Source organism: Ruditapes philippinarum, unplaced genomic scaffold (assembly GCF_026571515.1).
Source record: "Ruditapes philippinarum isolate M1 unplaced genomic scaffold, ASM2657151v2 ctg6071_1_1_1_1, whole genome shotgun sequence".
Lineage (NCBI taxonomy): Eukaryota > Metazoa > Mollusca > Bivalvia > Venerida > Veneridae > Ruditapes > Ruditapes philippinarum.
The window spans coordinates 1-17,677 of record NW_026860709.1 but is presented as its reverse complement, the minus strand read 5'-3'; the positions used below and the strand labels follow the sequence as shown (position 1 = coordinate 17,677).

General features: G+C 31.9%; 1 protein-coding gene across 1 annotated transcript; it reads right to left on the bottom strand.

The window, feature by feature from the left end:
* Positions 1 to 14,071: 14,071 nt before the first annotated feature.
* LOC132713131 (QRFP-like peptide receptor) lies at positions 14,072 to 17,034 on the bottom strand (the record flags this gene model as incomplete). Its single annotated transcript, XM_060695602.1, has 3 exons — positions 16,598 to 17,034; positions 14,684 to 15,433; positions 14,072 to 14,266 (listed from the first exon to the last, which is right to left on the bottom strand). Coding segments are annotated over exons 1-3 (1,285 nt in total), but the record flags the coding sequence as incomplete, so codon positions are not given.
* Positions 17,035 to 17,677: the final 643 nt, after the last annotated feature.

The window sequence follows — 17,677 nt, the reverse complement described above, 5'->3', positions numbered from 1 at the left end:
AAACATGTTAAAGAGTCCGGATAACAACCTATGAAAAATGTTTTGTCTATGATTGACACGACTTGTTTTCAGACTCTCTAATGAACATGTTTGGGAATAGATACACAGTTATTCTTTTAGCATCAACATTCATTAACTCACTTGTTTTTATGATTTCAGCAAAGTTAACCGTCATTTTTACACGTGAAATGTATACCTCAATTTCACCAATTTGACTGAGATTGTCCGAGTACCGTGTTTGAGAAAAAAATAATCTAGTATTTCTAGATATCAAGAAAATAAAATAATTTTGGTATCAGTGTTTGTTTTTATTATGGCCTACAAGAATATAAAAAAAACATACTACATAAATTATCTATAACAAAATTTGTATAGATGTTCGACTTCGGAAATTGAAATTTTTTAACCAAGTCAAAATTGTATCAAAATATTTAAAAAGTTTTTTTTCGCAGCAAGAAAGCTAGAAAAAATATTGTTTTGCTATCTGGGCACAGACGTCAGGACATCACAATTGGTAGCCCTAGCCTTGGATACCGAACTTTTGGGTAACGATGGGCATCAACTGTGATGGGTAGTGATCTTGATCAGCTTTCAGTTTTCGCTTTTATTTAAAACCAAGTCTTGACATATTAAAAATTAAGTTTTACAATAAACTTAAGACTAAAATTTATTAAATTGATTAGCACAATAATCATTTCTCCTACACTTATATTGTAACGGTCAAGCTATGTTACCAGGCCCCTTTAATCTTCCTAAAGTTTGGTAAGGTGTACAATACCTGGTAACCAATATTTCCAGTAAAATAAAAACCTTCGTCAAATAAATACAGAATCTTTCATGAACATAAATACAGCAATATACAATAATTTACTGATAATACACATAGAATATGGATCTGCACATGTGATACAAAAATTCAAGTAATTAATAATAATAAAAATACTTTTTTCAGACAGCTGTAGAAGTCTATAGATCTATTTAGCTGCAATATATGTCAATAGTGGACTTGGTGTTGGCGTCCCCTTCCGTGTCCAGTCTGTCCTTGTTGTTGGGTCGTGGGGGCCAATGAACGCCGCCTTTCCCTGTTTATTTTGTCTATCATATTCTCTGTATGGCTATGTCACTTTACTTTATATTAATTCATTACTTCTAGAGGTACGCCAGTTTAAAATAAAACACAAAAAAAGACAGTTTGCAGTTAACTTATTTTAATAAATGTTTAACTGTCAATAATGTATCGGTATTGCAAATAACATCAACATATGCAAAAGCAAAACAATTCAATTCTAAATATCTTATAAACTTCGCATAAATTATGACCTCGACTGCCGATTAATTTCTCTTTAAAATGAGAAAACATAGGTTCAAAGTTTGGTCGAGTCAGTGACCTTAATAATGTACTTATCAATTATTCCTACATATTAATTGACTAAATGCAAATAATAATCTAATAATTGTTATCATTTCGTTCGGAAACGGTCATTTCCATACACAAAGAACGCTGTTTACCAACAGAAAATCAAAAATCTAAGCTTAAGTTCTATATAAAATAGAGAAATACAGAATCCCTAAAGAAAGCCCAACACGACAAAATTGAAAATGTTGCAGGGTCGGTTTGATTGAGCCTGTTCATGGACGGTACTGGAAAGTGCAAGTTACAGTCCACGCCCTCTAGCACCGGCTTAAGCAGAATTCAACATTTAAACACGAAATAATGGTGAAATTTTGAATTTAGAAACATCCGCAGATGTGTTCATACGGCGATTATCATGGAACCTTCAATGTGACACAGTAGTGCCATTCCATGAAAAGCGGCGTATGGTCCCCAAGTAAAAGAATGCGTGTGCCCTAAACAAATGTGTATATACATAAATATAATGTTTATAAAAATGCCAAGAACCATGAAATGGCTACAAGATTGCTGCAACAGAAGTTAAACAAGAATGTCGAACGACACATATACCCCCCTTTCTAGCCATTGACTCACATAATTGGTAATTTTATTACAGAAACTTGCCAAAAATGGGTACATGGAAGTGTTCAATTATGGAAAAATCAACGGAAACAATTTTGACATTTAAGTCCCATGTGACATTGACCTTTGACCTAATGACCCCTAAATCAATACAGGTCATCTACTACTAATGACCAATAACTAGGTGAAATATGAAGACTTTGTGATGAATACTTTTCAAGATAATCAGCGGAAACCCTTTTGACATTAAAGGCCCCTGTGACCTTGACCTTTGACTCAGTGACCTCAAAATCAATAGGGGTCATCTACTAGTTATGACCAATCACTATGTGAAATATGAAGACTTTGTGATGAATACTTTTCAAGATAATCAGCGAAAACCATTTTGACATTTTAAGGTCCCTGTGACCTTGACCTTTGACCTAGTGACCCCAAAATCAATAGGGGTCATCTACTAGTGATGACCAATCACTATGTGAAGTATGAAGACTTTGTGATACATACTTTTCAAGATAATCAGCGGAAACCATTTTGACATTTAAGGCCCCTGTGACCTTGACCTTTGACCTAGTGACCCCAAAATCAATAGGGGTCACATACTAGTTATGACCAATCACTGTGTGAAATTTGAAGACTTTGTGATACATACTTTTCAAGATAATCAGCGGAAATCATTTTGACATTTAAGGTCCCTGTGACCTTGACCTTTGACCTAGTGACCCCAAAATGAATAGGGGTCATCTACTAGTTATGACCAATCACTATGTGAAATATGAAGACTTTGTGATAAATACTTTTCAAGATAATCAGCGGAAACCATGTGGTCTACCGACGGACAGACCGACAGACAGACAGACAGACCGACATTAGCAAAACAATATACACCCTCTTCTTCGAAGGGGGGCATAACAACCCATATTAATGCATCAGTGAACAACACCTGTCAAAGTTTATCAAGTACAAATACAATAAGGGCAACTTTCCCTTGCTAAATGTTACTTGTTTACATCAAAAATGCAAATAATTACTGAAATAAATCATTAATATATATAAATTTTGATATTATTTAAGGTTGTCAATCTCACAAAATAACCAATAAATGGTTGACCGGTACATGTAAAAATGACGGTAATTACATGCGATTAAGTATAGACTATATCAATATTTAATGAGAAATTGATATAAAAAAAAGGCTACCGATTTTGGAACAAATGAGTCGAGTATGCATTTAGCATTCTGCAAGTCACAGCTTTTCATAATGAACGTGTTTGTCAATCCATCCTCACCATCATGTTCATAAACTAGCTCCAAGTGCCGTAGTTGCAATCCTGACCCTGCAATATATTCAGCAGCTGTTGCATTCGGTGCTTTACACACCTGTTTAAAACCAAGCACGGATCATGCTGGGAGAAGTTTGGCCTTTTCCCTGTTAAAATGACATATTCAAGTTGAGCTGAACTGACTCTATACTTCAAAAGATTTACCGTTATGATTATGATTGACCAAAAGTTGATATTGGAAAATGTTTAGCATAAAAAATAATCTGCCCTAAAGACAGCCCCACACATTTTATAAATCGAACTATAATGGAAATTTCTGACGGATATTTATAGAAATTTCCTAAGGCAATGTGAGTTATTTATTGTTCCTGCGAAGTAAGTTATAAAATTGAAAGGAATAATAAAAAAAGCAAATTGTCGATTTAAATAACATGTTATTGTAAATGGCGTTTTCACCAAAACTTCAATCCATTACAATATCGGGTTCTAGATCAAGATGCTTAATGCAGCATCATCTTCCTATTGAGCACCATTCAGAATTTCATATACTAGTTTTCACCGATTCACAAGGAAAGGGAAATCAAATTGTTGATCTGGATTTTCATATTTTCTTCTCAATCAAATTGCACTTGCAACATTTTCAATTTTGTCGTTTTGGGCGTTCTTTAGGAATTCTTTAGGAATTCCGTTTCTCTATTTTCTTCAATTCATGAAAGCGACACTATAAATATAAGCCACTTTATCTTCTTTGCTTTATGCTGATACATCATGGTGGTTTGCTCTGCTATTAATGCCAGATATCTTATCATTTTTACATGACGTATGGAAACGTATGATATAAAGTTAACTTGTTATTTTTTATAAAAAATGTCTTAATTTCAGGGTTACATGAATATTACATTTGTATCTATACACACTTGTTTTTCGATTTTGTTTTGTTTTTTCAATTCAATGTGCCCGAGTGTTTTTTACATCGCAAATAGGCTTTTCCATTCGTGTTAATTACAAAAATGTCAGAATGCCAATTATATTTCTGAGACTGACATTCAATTATCACATTGAACTTGAAATGAATTTTCCGAAGGAAACTGTTTGTTAAAGTTAATGGAAAAGTGATTTGAATAAGGCATTTTGTGAAATGTTTTAAGAAATGATAACGCTTTGTTACAACACATTTTAACAAAAATTGGTTAAGGATAAAAATGGTGTAATCAATTATTTTGGATTCATCCTCGGTGACCCATTCTTCAGTTAAGAATGGAAGGGGAATTCCCTTAATAAAATCATAAAAAAACTGTTGTAAACGTTTCCTAATGAAAGGATGATCGACATCTTACACAACATATGATGTTGTTTTGTTGGATTGTAAAGGCCATGTTGCGACGTTCTAGCTGTAATGATGAAAGAAGACAAACTAGCTCGATAACTTACCTTAATGAACTAATCAAAAGTTGCTCATTAAGGTATTTAACAATATGGCCACTAAGTAAGCAATGTAATGAATGCAAGTATCTCCTATAACATGATAAGATATCGTTTTAAGTCTTATATTTTATTCAAATCTTGTTGTTTTTTGTTGTTGTTTTTTCATTTATAACATTTTGTCTGAACCTATTAGATATGATTTTGTACGAAAATTAAGTGACTGATAACAAACCTAGTGAGTAATGAACGAACAAACACCGTCGTAAAATTATTGTCCCCCGCCTTTTCGAAAAAAAGTGGGATATAGAAATAGGCTCCGTCCGTCTGTCCGTCCGTCACACATTCGTGTCCGGTCCACTTTTTCAATTATCAAGGGAATTTTAAGTAACTTGGCACAAATGTTTGTTATAATAAGACGATGTCTCAAACGCAACAACCGGATTTCTACCTCCAGAGTCAAGGTTGCACTTGCTCATTCAAGGTCAACATTGTCTATTTGAGGGTATATGTCGTGTCCGGACCATAACGTTCTGATATTTGAAGGGATTTTGTACTTGCCACAATTGTTTCACAATAATGAGACGATGTCTCATGCGCAACAACCGGTCACCTACCTCCAAGGTCAAGGTCACACTTGGTGGTCAAAGATTAACATAGTCTGTTATAGGGCATTTTGTGTCCGGTCCATAACTTGTTCATAGATCAAAGGATTTTGTAAATAGTTGGCACAAATAGTCACTATAATTAGACGATGTGTCATGCGCAACATCTGCATCCCTACCTCCAAGGTCAAGGTCACACTTAGAGTTCAAAAATTAACATAGTCTGTTATAGGGTATATTTTGTGTCCGATCTAGAACTTCTTCATAGGTCAAGGGATTTTGAAATACATTGGCACAAATAGTCACAATAATAAGACAATATGTCAAGTACAACACCTGCACCCCTACCTCCAAGGTCAAAGTCACACTTAGAGGTCAAAGGTTAACAGAGTCTGTTATATGGTAAATTTTGTGTCCTGTCCATAACTTCTTCTAGATCAAGAAATTTTAAAAATACTTGACACAAATAGTCACAATGATAAGATGATATGTCATGCATAACACCTGTGTCCCTACATCCAAGGTCAAGGTCACACTAAGAGGTCAAAGATTTACATAGTCTGTTATAGGGTATATTTTGTGTCCAGTCCATAACTTTTTCATAGATCAAGGGATTCTAAAATACTCTGCACAAATAATCACAATAATAAGAGAATATGTCAGGCGCAAAATATGGGTCCGTACCTCCAAGGTCACAATTAGAGGTCAAAGATTAACATAGTATGTTATAGGGCATATTTTGTGTCTGATCTATAACTTCCTCATAGTTCAAAGGATTTTGAAAATACTTGGCATAAGTACTCGTAGTTACAATAATAAGACGATATGTCATGCACAACACCTGCACCCCTACCTCGGAGGTCAAGGTCACACTTAGAGGTCAAAGCTTAACATGATAAGATTTTTAAATTCCGTGTTTCATTTTATTTCTTTAATAAATTTATTGTTGCATTTGCAGATCTAACATTGATCATAATTTTGGACTAAAAGTCCTGAGATTTATACCTCTATCTTAAAATAGCACAATTTTATGCTGCATATAAAACTTCCCTGAGGCGGGGGACGTTGGTTACTCTATTACAAATTCTTGTATGAATATGAATAAATCACAGATAACATGCCACGACTGTTCAAGATGAAACTTTTTTTATCGACGAGCTGATAAGTGGTAGCTTGATAAGTGGTAGCTTCAAGAACTAATCGGTCTGGGAAGAAATTTCAAAACGTTCGACATGGGTGAACACGATTCACTGAACGCAGCCATTGCCAATGTCAAACAATGCATAACCACCGAAAAAGCTTACATTTCTTGGAAGTTGAATATATTATATTTATACACTACATACCTTTTGCGTTAATGGGCAGATATGTTAATTCAATGATTAAAGCTACATGCACCCAGATGAGTCAAAATATTTCAATAAAATCAAACTTGACATGAATGTGCTTAGATGTAAGGAAAACTAAAAAGGTTTCATGATGCGAGTAATATTTAACATATTATGTGCGATTAATAACTGATTTTTCAGTATTTACAACTATATTTCTACTGCGTTACTAACGCATTAAAGGCTATTTATGCATATTTTGACCACTTTTTTGATAGACTAATTTACGTGGTTTGTATGTGCAATTGATAATCTGTAAATTGCTCACCTTAGTAAATTCACAATATTACACATTCAAATACATTTTCAAAATTTTCATGAAAATTAGCATGGATCTGGAGGCGTGCAATATGACATTTTTGTCAAAAGACAACAGTAACACGTATACCTATATGCTATATAAATATACACTGATGCTCTATAGTATTTTTTCACAAGCTAGAGAAAACAAGTCATTGACAAAATACAAAAATATTGTATTTTATTAGAAAAGGACAAATTTAAAAAAAGATTTATGTTGATTATCAAATGAAATTCTAGCTATTGCGAGTTTTTTTAATTTTGTCCTTGGTTAAAAAAAGATCAAATTAATTCGAGTCTTAGAAGGAGGAATTTATGAGCAATTTTTTTTGTTGTAAGGAAACACAAATCAGTCACTTCTTTTTCGTATTTTCTTTTCTAACGCAGTAAATTGCTGTATAAAAACAACTTTTTTATATTCCAACCAGTTTCATTTAAACAACGTTTTTCATATTTCAATCAGTTTCATTTAACTATGTCCATGATGAAAATGTATATAAGAGATGATTTACGGACACTGAAAGTAAAATATTTGTTGTTATTTTCATTGAGCTTCTTATGGAATGAAATCAGATTTTGTGAAAGGGCGACAGCAACTTCTCGAGCCTTTTAGTCGGTCATAATAAAAGCCGATCATTCCGATCGGTATAAGGGTGCTTGATTATTACTTAAAAATGAAATGTCGCGATATGTACAATGAATAGCGAACTGGAGAATTTCGCAATGCAAACATTTTCAAATGAAATAACCTTTTCCGTCAATAAATAGCGCTCTTCGGGTTTTTTTATCCTTTATGGTATTAATATGACACTATCAACTTTGAAACATTTTATTAATTTGTTATTCGTGTTTAGTAAAGATGCAGAGGAATTATTCAAAGTTACAAATTAGATTTTATGAATTATTCAATTGATTGATAATTTAAAAAATAATAAAGAAAAATACAAATGTATATGTACATGGTTTAAGAATAAACAATATTATATATTGAAAGATTAACCATAATTTACTGACTTTTTCCAGTTAAGTTTTGACTTATAATCGTCGGTCAATATGACAATTGATTCTTAAAATTTATTTTACAATTTTAATAAAAAAAGAGTAGTAAACGTAAAACCTCAGTATTAAAATAGCACATAAAACACAAAAAAGAAAAGAAAACAATATTCATAAAATCTGTAAAATTTTTTATTAAAATAGATATTACAATTATTGTATAATAAACAATTATGCTCAACATAATCATCGCGGTAATATAACCAGTGTCATATTTTACTAAGTGTGAAAAGATACCTTATGAGGGGTTCTTCGCTAATAGCGATAACATAATAAGGGACAATTACACAAGTGTGGTGTTGATCATGCGTTACACATATGGATTATAAATGATTGTATACATGTATTCCCGTTGCATGCCAATCAAAGATCATAATGAACAATGTCTTTCGTCCGTTCATTCATAAGTGATATACAATTCTGGTAAAAACCAATTAAGCATTGAAAAGATTATAAGAATATCTTGTCATCATATGTCTACTAGTTCATCTTCACCTACTGCATTCTTGCTTGGACGCCCTTTGATGCTTTGCATCAATGCTTTTCTTGTGCTGTTTTTGAATAAATATTACGAACATGACTGTAAATGAAGAATACTAGTATTTACACATATATGTATATAACAATAACCGTATTAAATAATATAACATCCTTGTAAAATTTCATCTTTGTTATAACAAACAGTAACGTCTTCATACTAACTTTATCTTAGATCTATATATTACACCTATACTGAAGTTTGATATGCTTCATTGTTTTAAGAACGACACGATAAAGTAATTGTCATATTTTGGTAAATGTCATTTATATCTACGAGTGACAATAGAGTATATTTGTTCATAAGCTGTGATGCTTTTGAAAAAGAATAACTCCAAAAAATCTGTCTGTAGAAATAAGTTTGTGTAATTCTTTGAAGAACAAATTGGATCTGTAAACAATTATTGCTCATAGGTTAAAAATTGCAGCATAGCATGTTATTTGAAACATTTTATTCTTTTAGCGCTTGTTAAATAATAAAACATTATATGTCTTACGATATTCGACCAAACGATTATGGAAATAAGATACTTGTACCACTTTTAACCTTCATAAAATATTTCGTCAGATAATAAACCTCTGAAGCATTATTCATTTATAAGAATAGTAGATTTTGGAATAAATTAGAAATGATCAGGAAAAAATATAAACACTTAGATTATATACTTGGACACATTTTACCAGACAACACGTGTCACATACAGTTGCGATTTTAGGAATCCTGAAATAGGGTGAAATCCAAATGGCAATGACAACATTAATTTAAATAAAACTTTCAGACTTGATTTGATTGACTTGTGCAGGTATTAATGTTTTTATATCTAGAATGTGCCTTATTCACTCACTCAATAATTGTTGATATCTGTCCAATGTCAGTGTTCCTAATTAGAAAAGAACGCTTCGTCCAATCCGGATATGCTGTTTACAGATAGATCGTGTTTACAGATAGATCGAGAAGTAGAGCAAAGTACTTAGAATTTATGAAGATCAATATTTGTTATTAGATAAGTTAATTTACAGAATACGGGAAATATCTCCTCTTGCGACTAAAGAGTTGTTTTAAAAAGTTGAGGCACCAGACTTGCAGCCGCCGTTTTTCCCTGCAAAAGAGGCGATTTACTCGGGGTTCGAATTACTGGTGTATATGCATCTCTAAGCTCCAGCGAGAGAGGTGGTTTTGACTCCTGGTGTTGCTTTAAATTTGTAACACGAGAGGTTAACAGAAATGTGTCGCCATATGACCTAAATTGTGTTGGTGCGTCGTAAAACCAAACAAAACAAACTGGGAAATATCGATGAAAACTACAATTGATTTTTTTTTGTTTTTAGTCTTACTCTCTTGATTTTGCTTATACGATGATAATTACATTAAAGGGAAACTATCGTGATCTTTTCTGTTAAAGATTAGCATATATAATTTTAAACTTTATTTCCTACATTGTTGTTTTAACCATAAAATAATGAGAAATGGAATACCTAAAGAATGTTAAAAACTAAAAAATTGAAAATGTTGCATGCTCGATTTGATTTGATTGAGTCTGTTCATGGACAGTTTTTGGAATGTGCAAAATACTGTCAACGCCCCCTAGCACAGGCTCTAGCAGTATTCAACATTTAAACATGAAATGGTAACACTTTGTACGGCGGTTATCATGGAATCTTCAATGTGTCACGTTATTGCAATTTTATCAATAACGGCGTAAACAAAATAAGCAAACAAAATATGTTATGATGTTTCATGTAAAGATAAATTAGCAGAATGTATCAGAATGAACGTCGGATAGCAGACAGTAATAAAATATTAATAGGCTTAATCCAGCGAGTTTCTCAAATTTGAATTCCTACTTATTGGTATTGTGTTTCCGCGTATCTAAAAACACATTTTCAAAAATGTGACCTCAAACAGCAAATGTTCAAATAATACAATTTTATATTAGAGCCTCTTAAGTTTTACTGTTCGCTTATTTGTTGATAAAATTGAAAAGATGTTGTCAAGCTTTAACTAATTTATTGTGATGAAAACACAGAAACTTTTAAGTATCAACATTTTTGTTTTCATTTTCCGTGATAAATAATGCGATAGTGAAGCACATGTTTACACAACAATGCCGGATAAGTATAATTTAGATTAACAATTCGTGATTTCAGTATCTAGCGTCTTTAATACGGGGTTAAAATTTAGATTTAAAAGCATAAACGCGTATTTAACCTGACTATAAAACAGGAAATTTCATACTTTTCACTACCATCCAAGCAGCCACGTATTATTTACGTATTGTTAACTGTGACATAATTTAAGCTGACTTGTTAACATGCCTAGTAGTTGTAAGAAGCCATTACTCCCTGGTAAATGCAAGTTTTAATTTCAGATGAACATAGATAATAGTCTATGAACACTTTATGAACAATTTTTGCATGCACATACCATCAACAGGTCATTATCTCCTGCTATATGCAGGTCTTAATTTAAACGAAAGAGAGTGTTGCCCTAAAATAATTCTTATAAGGAAGGGCTTAATCTAATGTTGCTAGAAATTGTAGCTCAAGCTATTTGCTTTTTGTTATACAATCATCAGTTGTATGATATTTTACATGTATATGCTGCAATAGAAATATGTTTAAACTAACAAAAGATAGTTCTATGAACAATTATTATATTATCTAAATAAAGCTACAATCTCAGTGGTCCAAACAGTAGCCAATAGTTCTATTTATAAAGACATAAGTCTTATTGACTGGGTGAAGTATCATATTCACTGGCGAAACTGGACTTTTCCAATCTAAAAAAAAAATTGAGACTAATAACCATTGACTGCGCATAAAAATAAGTGTTGAGTTTTGTTCTTTATATCATATGTCTCCATTAAAATATCATTACTTTACTATAACAGGTAAAGGTTGCACCGCTATTATGTATATAAACTTGAAGTAATTTCGTTTACGCAGCGTTCGCGTAGTCGCTGAACGCCTTACGCCATGCGCCTTTTTCCGCACTTCAATGAAAACAGACAAACGTTGTGTTTTGTATTTCCTTACAGACTTACCGATGCGAAATGCCGGTAAATATCTCATCATATTCAATAGCTCACTAGTCAATAATTGTATAATATTGTACGCACATGTCATCAATATCTCATGTTTTAAACATTGCAAGTGAGTCAGTGATTAACAAGTCGGTTGTAAATAATTGTTTTGCAATGATATTTTAACCAAAACGAAAACGATCAACTCGTATAATAATATCAAGTTGTATTTGAACGGTTTATAATGCTTCTCTACGACGAATTTATTCCGTTTCACAAGCATTTTCACTCATCTGAAAAATTTTGGATAAATCGGGGATATTTTTGTTGGAAGATAAGAAACAGCAATAAATAAACAGAAATATTATATTTTCCTTGTTGTTTACAAATGTTTATTGTATAATATGTTAAAAAACAACTATTCATTATATATAATAGCTGAAATATAACGAGAAATTTATTGAAAATTAGAAATAAAATATATCGTCGTTTTTCCTTTGCCCCGACATTGCTAAGAAAAATTATTATCTAAAGAAAATTACTGGATTTCATTCGGACAATGGTTAACAAAAATCTATTTGGTTAAACATAATTTTACTTTATTATAATCTCAAAAATACTTCATTATTACAAATGAATGCCCTTGATAAGATTATATGTGATTCTTTTTACGGCTATTTGGCAATTGCTTCTAGTATAAAAGTATGTATGCGTAAATATGGAAGTCATATTTATTATGTGTTTACTATAATTGAATGTCTTGGGGTACATTTTTAAATAAAACAAGGAAACAACTAAGTATACATAATTGAAATTTCTTTCTTGACACAATCATATCATTTAATGACCTTGGTTATATTATGTCTTTACGGTGAAAAAACACACACACACACACAAAAACCACACACAATCATTTGAACCAAATATATATGTTGCTTTTTAACTATATATCTGTAGTATTCAACAAATTGGTGAACTTCATATCTAAGAAGCAGAAATGTACCTTCATTATCAATTACCAGTATGTCAACTTATCTATTTGTTTACAACAAACAATGTGATCATTATTTTATATTTGCAAATGGGTCTAGGTTGAAACTCACTATAAAATAGAAGAGATGTAAATTTGTCACCAATGTAAGCATGTTAAACTTAACTAAAATAGAGAAAAAATAAAATTCTTAAAAACAAAAATAAAAACGGCAAATTTAAAAATGTTACAGGCTCGGTTTGATTCAGCCTGGTGAAAGACGGCACAGGAAGTGCAACCTACCGCCCACTAGCACCGGCTAACGAAAAATTAAACATTTAACATGAGGTTGTAACTTTTTGATTTAGATTCAGCTGCACATTTGAGAATAAAACGTATTGTAATATTAAGCGTTGTATTTGAATGGTCAAACAATGCTTCGATGTAAATTACTATATGACAGAATTTCAAACATCTCAGAGTAATAATATATCTGTTATTTGTTATATTCGGATCGGAATATCCTTCCAAAGCGTGTCCGCCCAATGGGCGGTTACGAGGCTTGCAACCGGAACCGCAAACACTATTTTTAAAAATAAACGTATGCATTTAAAATTTCATTCATACCGGCAAAATGATTTTATACTAGACACACAATTTCAATTTAAAATTAGCCAAAATGGCGTCATTATAATTCTCTTCATTCAAAGAATGAGCTAAAATAACGTCATTTTTTTAAAAAAGCGACTCATCTCGCATCCCAATACGAAATGACATTTCCAGGATGATTAAAACTAACGGAAACACCAGTCTGATTTGAAGAAAACCTATTGAATTGTCATCCACAGACGCTTGGGGGTCAGATCCTGTCCCCAACGTGATACGCCCATGTAAACACTATATCAAAAGTATTTTAATATTTAAACACGTATGGGACATCTATTACAACAATAAAACTGGTTTTCAAACAATTTTTACATTTATAAAAAAGTACCGTATACCATCAGGTCATCAAGACGGTATTTTTTCATATATGTAAAAAATGTTTGAAAACCAGTATTTTTTGTTGTAAAAGATGTCCCATTCGTGTTTAAATATTAAAATAGTTTTGAAAGAGTGTTTACAGGGGCGTATCACGTTGGAGCATGATCTGACCCCAAACGTCTGTGTTGTCATTGTATTGTGGCCGAACCGTATGCTTATGAGAGGAAATGTGTACATGGGGTAAGGAAACGGGTATCTCAATCGGTAGCAATAAAAATCATTAATTCGAGGGTTTGAAACCCTTACGGGCTGTCATTTCTTTCAAATATTTTGACATCTTGCGCCACATCCGAATGGAAACGTATGGGTAAATATTCTTGATAGGAAAACTAAAACAGTCAAGGATGTACGAGAAAGGCGTCATATTTTCACCTTGCAATATATATATGGCTATAACATAAACAACATTGGTTCAAGACATAGGAGGTATTATTGTTCTTAAACAATGTGTTTATATTTACAGTGCACTACCTGGCTGTGCATGATTCATTTCTTCGTGTTCTAACTTAATATGCTGAGCTTCTCTTTTTCTGTTGTTTCCCTGACAATGAGCCAGAAATTCAACCGTGGGTACAATAACCAACTTGATTACAAGTATTTGATTTTCATTTCGAATGTTATCAATATCTCCTATGCCGTCATCATTTGTCTGTTTGTACACCGGAACTGCAAAACAATATTGCAAATAATAGCGTCATTAAGAAATACAACGACATAAACTATATTCGCTCAGCTTCTAACAATGCGAGGTTTAGTGCAGAATTTTTTTAACTGAAAGCATGATTGTGTTTTTATTTTTTTAAGCTTCCAAAAGGCTGTAATGTCATTTGTTAGGCACATCACTTGTCCTCAACTCATCCTTGTTAATGGGTAGAATTGATCATTTATACAAATCGCATGTGCTGTACATATAAGTTAAAAGCAACGCATGACCATAACGTCACTATATTCAATTAAGAGAATGGATGAGATACGTATTTTGAAAAAAAAATGGGTTTAGTAATTACGAATCAGTGCAATAAACAATTCAAATCTTCCTGTAGTGCTGACATTAAAATATGACATAAGTGATGGAAATATTACCTTGTCTTTGAACGTTTTTGTTACAGTTGAATCTTGCCGACATTGTAGCTGTGTAACGATTTTCCGTATTCCGTCTTAAGACTTTTTTGAACGCTCTCTGGAACTTTGTCGACATTAAACTATAAATGACTGGATTAGACGCGCTGTTGACATACATGAGGATCCTTGTCCAAGATATAAGATTCAGAAACGCTTCCAGTCCAATCTTGGTAACGTCATTGCTTGGTGTGAATATCAACCATAGTGTTATTGAACGTATAGGAAATAATGTTACAAAAAATAAAACAATTATTATAATAAGCATTTTAACCACCTGTTTCCTTGAGCGTAGTATGTTGAACGCTGACTTATCGTTCTTCGTCAACGATTGTAATGTGTCTGAAGTTAATTGTTTTATAATTTTAGAATAAATTCCAACAAGAACAAGAAATGGTAACAGAAAGAAAATGACAGTGATCATAACTGTATAGATATAACGCCATGTCTCATTTACTTTCGTTCGACAAACTTTTATAGGACTCCCATCGAAGAATCGTGCGTCTTCCTGTTCTGTCATGAATAAAAATGGCGAGGTCAATGTAAGTCCAATGATCCAGATAATGATTACAATTTTGATTGTAGAAGAAACAGTATAAAACATTTTACGTTTCAACGGATGGCATAGGACGACGTATCTTTCTAACGTTACCGCTATCATTGTAAGTATAGAGACGTGCAGGACGCCATTTTCCATGAACGGTACAAGTTTACCTAGAAATAATAAACGTGATTGTATAATTATATAATATAATTTGTGTTTATATTTTATATATAAGATTACCGTTGTCAGAAATGTTCGTATTCATCATGGTGTGAGGTATGCCACGTTTTTTTTTTCTTTTAAAATAAAAAAAAATCGTTACATTAATCTGAAAGACAGTCCGATTGAATAAGATCAATAAGTCAATAAATATGTTATGAATCCACCTTCATAAGCTCAGGTGGTTTTATTTGACTTTATTGGAAAAGAAATGACAAAGATTATTGCTGAATTGAAAACTGTCATTTTAATAACAAAAATAAGGAAATAAAGAATTATATTAGAATTAATATTTGAATGCGATTTGAACAATTAAATGATTAAGTGTAAAAAAGTCATCAAAATCAATGCATTAAAAAAAAGAAAGAAATGCTAATAGGATTGTGGCTGTTATTTTACTGCAAGCGACGTTAAAAGTAAAAACGCAATAAGATAATTGAGGCGCTCAATAAATTCTATTTTTATGTAACACAATTATCGAGAATGTTCTGTAAAAACACATTCGTAATAAAAGTAAGATTTATTTGAATATCACAAAGCTTGTTAAAATATCTCTCTAGGGAAAGCCTTTTTCTATTATGTCTAAATTCAATATTTCAGCTAGTGCACCCAGACTTAATTATACAAAGTGGTTCACGTTTGTTATTTATGGTTTTCAAAGGTTTCTGATTCGAGGACAATGAAACAAATATCACTTAAAGGTATTAGAAATTAGAATGCTTTTTTGTAAAAACTATCTTTTTCTTCTTCTTTAAACCTATATACAACATGTATTTTATAAGGTTTAATTTTAAAATAACGGCAGAAAATTTCAAAAATTGACTACATTGCTTATAACCTTTTTTAACTGTGAAATGTACATGTTTTTCTGATTAGAGAATATTAAAAAAGGAAAAAAATAACACTGAAAGATATTTGAATGTAAGAAAATGTATAATATATTTGATAAAGGATGGTCAACAAAGAAATTAGATAATAGCGTGCACCAAAGCAAAGTTCAAATTTAATTGAATAAAGATCAAGTCTTTATAAGCGTCTTTAACCATTACTCCAACATAATTGAATTTGTTAAAAATAAATTGCATTCAGAAGAGAATAAATTAATGTATACTTACACATTATTCCACCAAGAAACCATCTGTCTTTTCCAAAGAATTCTGTGAGGCCAGCAGGTTGACAAACCAGCAATACTAAAACATCAGCAACACTTAAGTTTAGCAAGAAAACATTTGTTGGTGTCCGCATTTCTCGAACTCTAAGTACTACTATTATCACAAGAATGTTTCCGAACGTTCCCACAATAAATATAACTGTATTCACGATACTAACAATAATATAAATATATAAAGGAATATTCATTTCACTGTCATTTTGTTTCAAGTTATTCACCGAAATATTAGACAAGTTTTCTGCCACATATTTAGTATCTAGATATCTATGTTCATGCATTTCCATAATATATATCTTACATAAGTAAATGACAATAAAATACTATAATAATCTTTAAGCAGACAAAGGTATTTTAAATGGTTCAAGCAACTCCGATAGCGAATAATTCCAGCTTATTTAATTGACAGCACCATTCTATCCACTGCGTTAGAAAAATTGACGTAGTAACAACACGTCTCCTCGATTGTCGACTTGACTTTTTTCTCTGATGTTATCTCTAGCGCAATACAATCTTATATAGACGGCAAGGTACAGTACCGAGAACTATTGGCTATTTTTACTTCTTTGTGTTGCAAAAAATGGAACATATAGAACTACTACAGATTATAAATTGAATGTAAAACTTATAAATTATATTATTGTTTTTTTTCTTGTCTTTATCACACTTTTTTTAAATCTGTCAAAGTTTGAAGATAAAATGATTAAATTTTCACACAAAAAGAGATAACATAAACAAAAAGGAAGTGCTGCAACAAATATATACTAATATAACGCTACATCTACATCTTTCAACGTATGATAAATATACCAATCTTATCAATCAGTTAGAAATGAATGACATATTCTTCCATTTAATCCTCAAATAATGAGGTTTTTTGTCGGTAACTGCCATATTTCCTATACAGACGGAATCAACTCCGTCATAATGCATTTCAATGAGGACCTATATATTAGGGAATAACACCTTTAAAGCTGGTGTCTGTATATATTATTTTCAGAGAATTATGCCTTAAATGACTTTCAGA